The following is a 1,194-nucleotide window of genomic DNA, read 5'->3' as shown; positions in this document are numbered from 1 at the left end:
GTAGACATTTTATGCTCACTTAAGTGTCTATCTCAGCATTTCTTTTAAACAAATGTAGTGCTGAGAATATTTTTACACTCTCAGCAGTCTGCATCTTAGTCTCTAATGCACTGGACTTCTAGGCCAGGCTCTAGATCAACGTAGGGGGAAAAAACCCTAGTTTATTTAACAGTGCCTCAGTTGATTACCAATGCCACTTCCACTGTAGCACTGTATTCAGAGACAGCTTCTTTCTTCCTGACCTCCTGATATAGACACACGAAACAATACCCTTTCTTTCCCATCTCATTTCCTTCTGTTATCCATTGGCTTTACATCTTTTCTTACCTTTCGTTCTTTCCAGGGTGAAGCAGCCTGTCAGCAGATCAACGCAGAAGTTTATCTGGAGTGCTCAGCAAAATGTCGTGAAAACATCGAAAATATTTTTAAAGAAGCGACAACCATTGCACTGAACGCCATGAAAAAAGCCAAGCGCCAGAAGAAACGGACAGTGTGCTCAGTGTTATGACGTGGGCTGCAAGACGGCGTCGACTGCCTGACAGCCGAGCGATACAGCTTTTAAAAACGCTGTAACTTCAAAGACCAGCGTTTTTTCATTACGTGTTTGTATTCGTAGAATAATTTGTATTTTCAAATTTTAATTATTTTTAGCAGTTTTTCAGTTTCGTTGCACTGTTCCCACAAATTTTTCAGAGCTCTTTCTCAAGGTTAACTGATGCTGCGTGCCTTCGTCCATCTGGCTTTTGCTCCTGACTGCAACCGACCACCAGTCAGGTCTTGGACTCGCTATTTAAATTGCAGTGAACAACAGCAGCCACTGTATGAGTTCATTAGTTGGGTTTTTCCTTTTGCAAAATAATTGTGGCCTGTTACAGCTACACTTTACTGTCTTTTTCCAAGAAAAACTGAAAAGCCACCTCTTTTAGAAGAAGTGATGTTAAAGCAGCTTTCAGGCACTCTTGAAGAGACAGAATGAAGTTCTGTCTTAACATTTTCAAATTCATTTACTTGGTGGCAGAGGTATAAGTTAGCCTCAGGCTGTTCCCCGGGTGTGCAGACAGAGCATCCACTACTGCCCCTGTACCCCTGGGCGTGCAGACGCAGCGTCCACTACTGCCCCTGTACCCCTGGGCGTGCAGACGCAGCATCTACTACTGCCCCTGTACCCCTGGGCGTGCCGACGCAGCGTGCACC

The 1,194-nt window shown here is 44.3% G+C and overlaps 1 protein-coding gene across 1 annotated transcript in view; it reads left to right on the top strand.

Moving 5' to 3' along the window:
- RHOF (ras homolog family member F (in filopodia)) overlaps positions 1–508 on the top strand; it is a gene marked incomplete at its 5' end in the record, with an annotated part of 10,067 nt that extends 9,559 nt beyond the window's left edge. Inside the window, one exon of the mRNA XM_010159922.1 lies at positions 344–508. Coding sequence (XP_010158224.1) covers positions 344–508 — 165 coding nt within the window. The remainder of the gene's footprint in view (positions 1–343) is intronic.
- Between the last annotated feature and the right edge of the window lie 686 nt (positions 509–1,194).

The sequence above is a fragment of the Eurypyga helias genome, unplaced genomic scaffold (genome assembly GCF_000690775.1).
Source record: "Eurypyga helias isolate BGI_N326 unplaced genomic scaffold, ASM69077v1 scaffold47169, whole genome shotgun sequence".
NCBI lineage: Eukaryota > Metazoa > Chordata > Aves > Eurypygiformes > Eurypygidae > Eurypyga > Eurypyga helias.
Note: the sequence above shows the minus strand (reverse complement) of the source record. Positions and strands in the feature narration are given on the sequence as shown.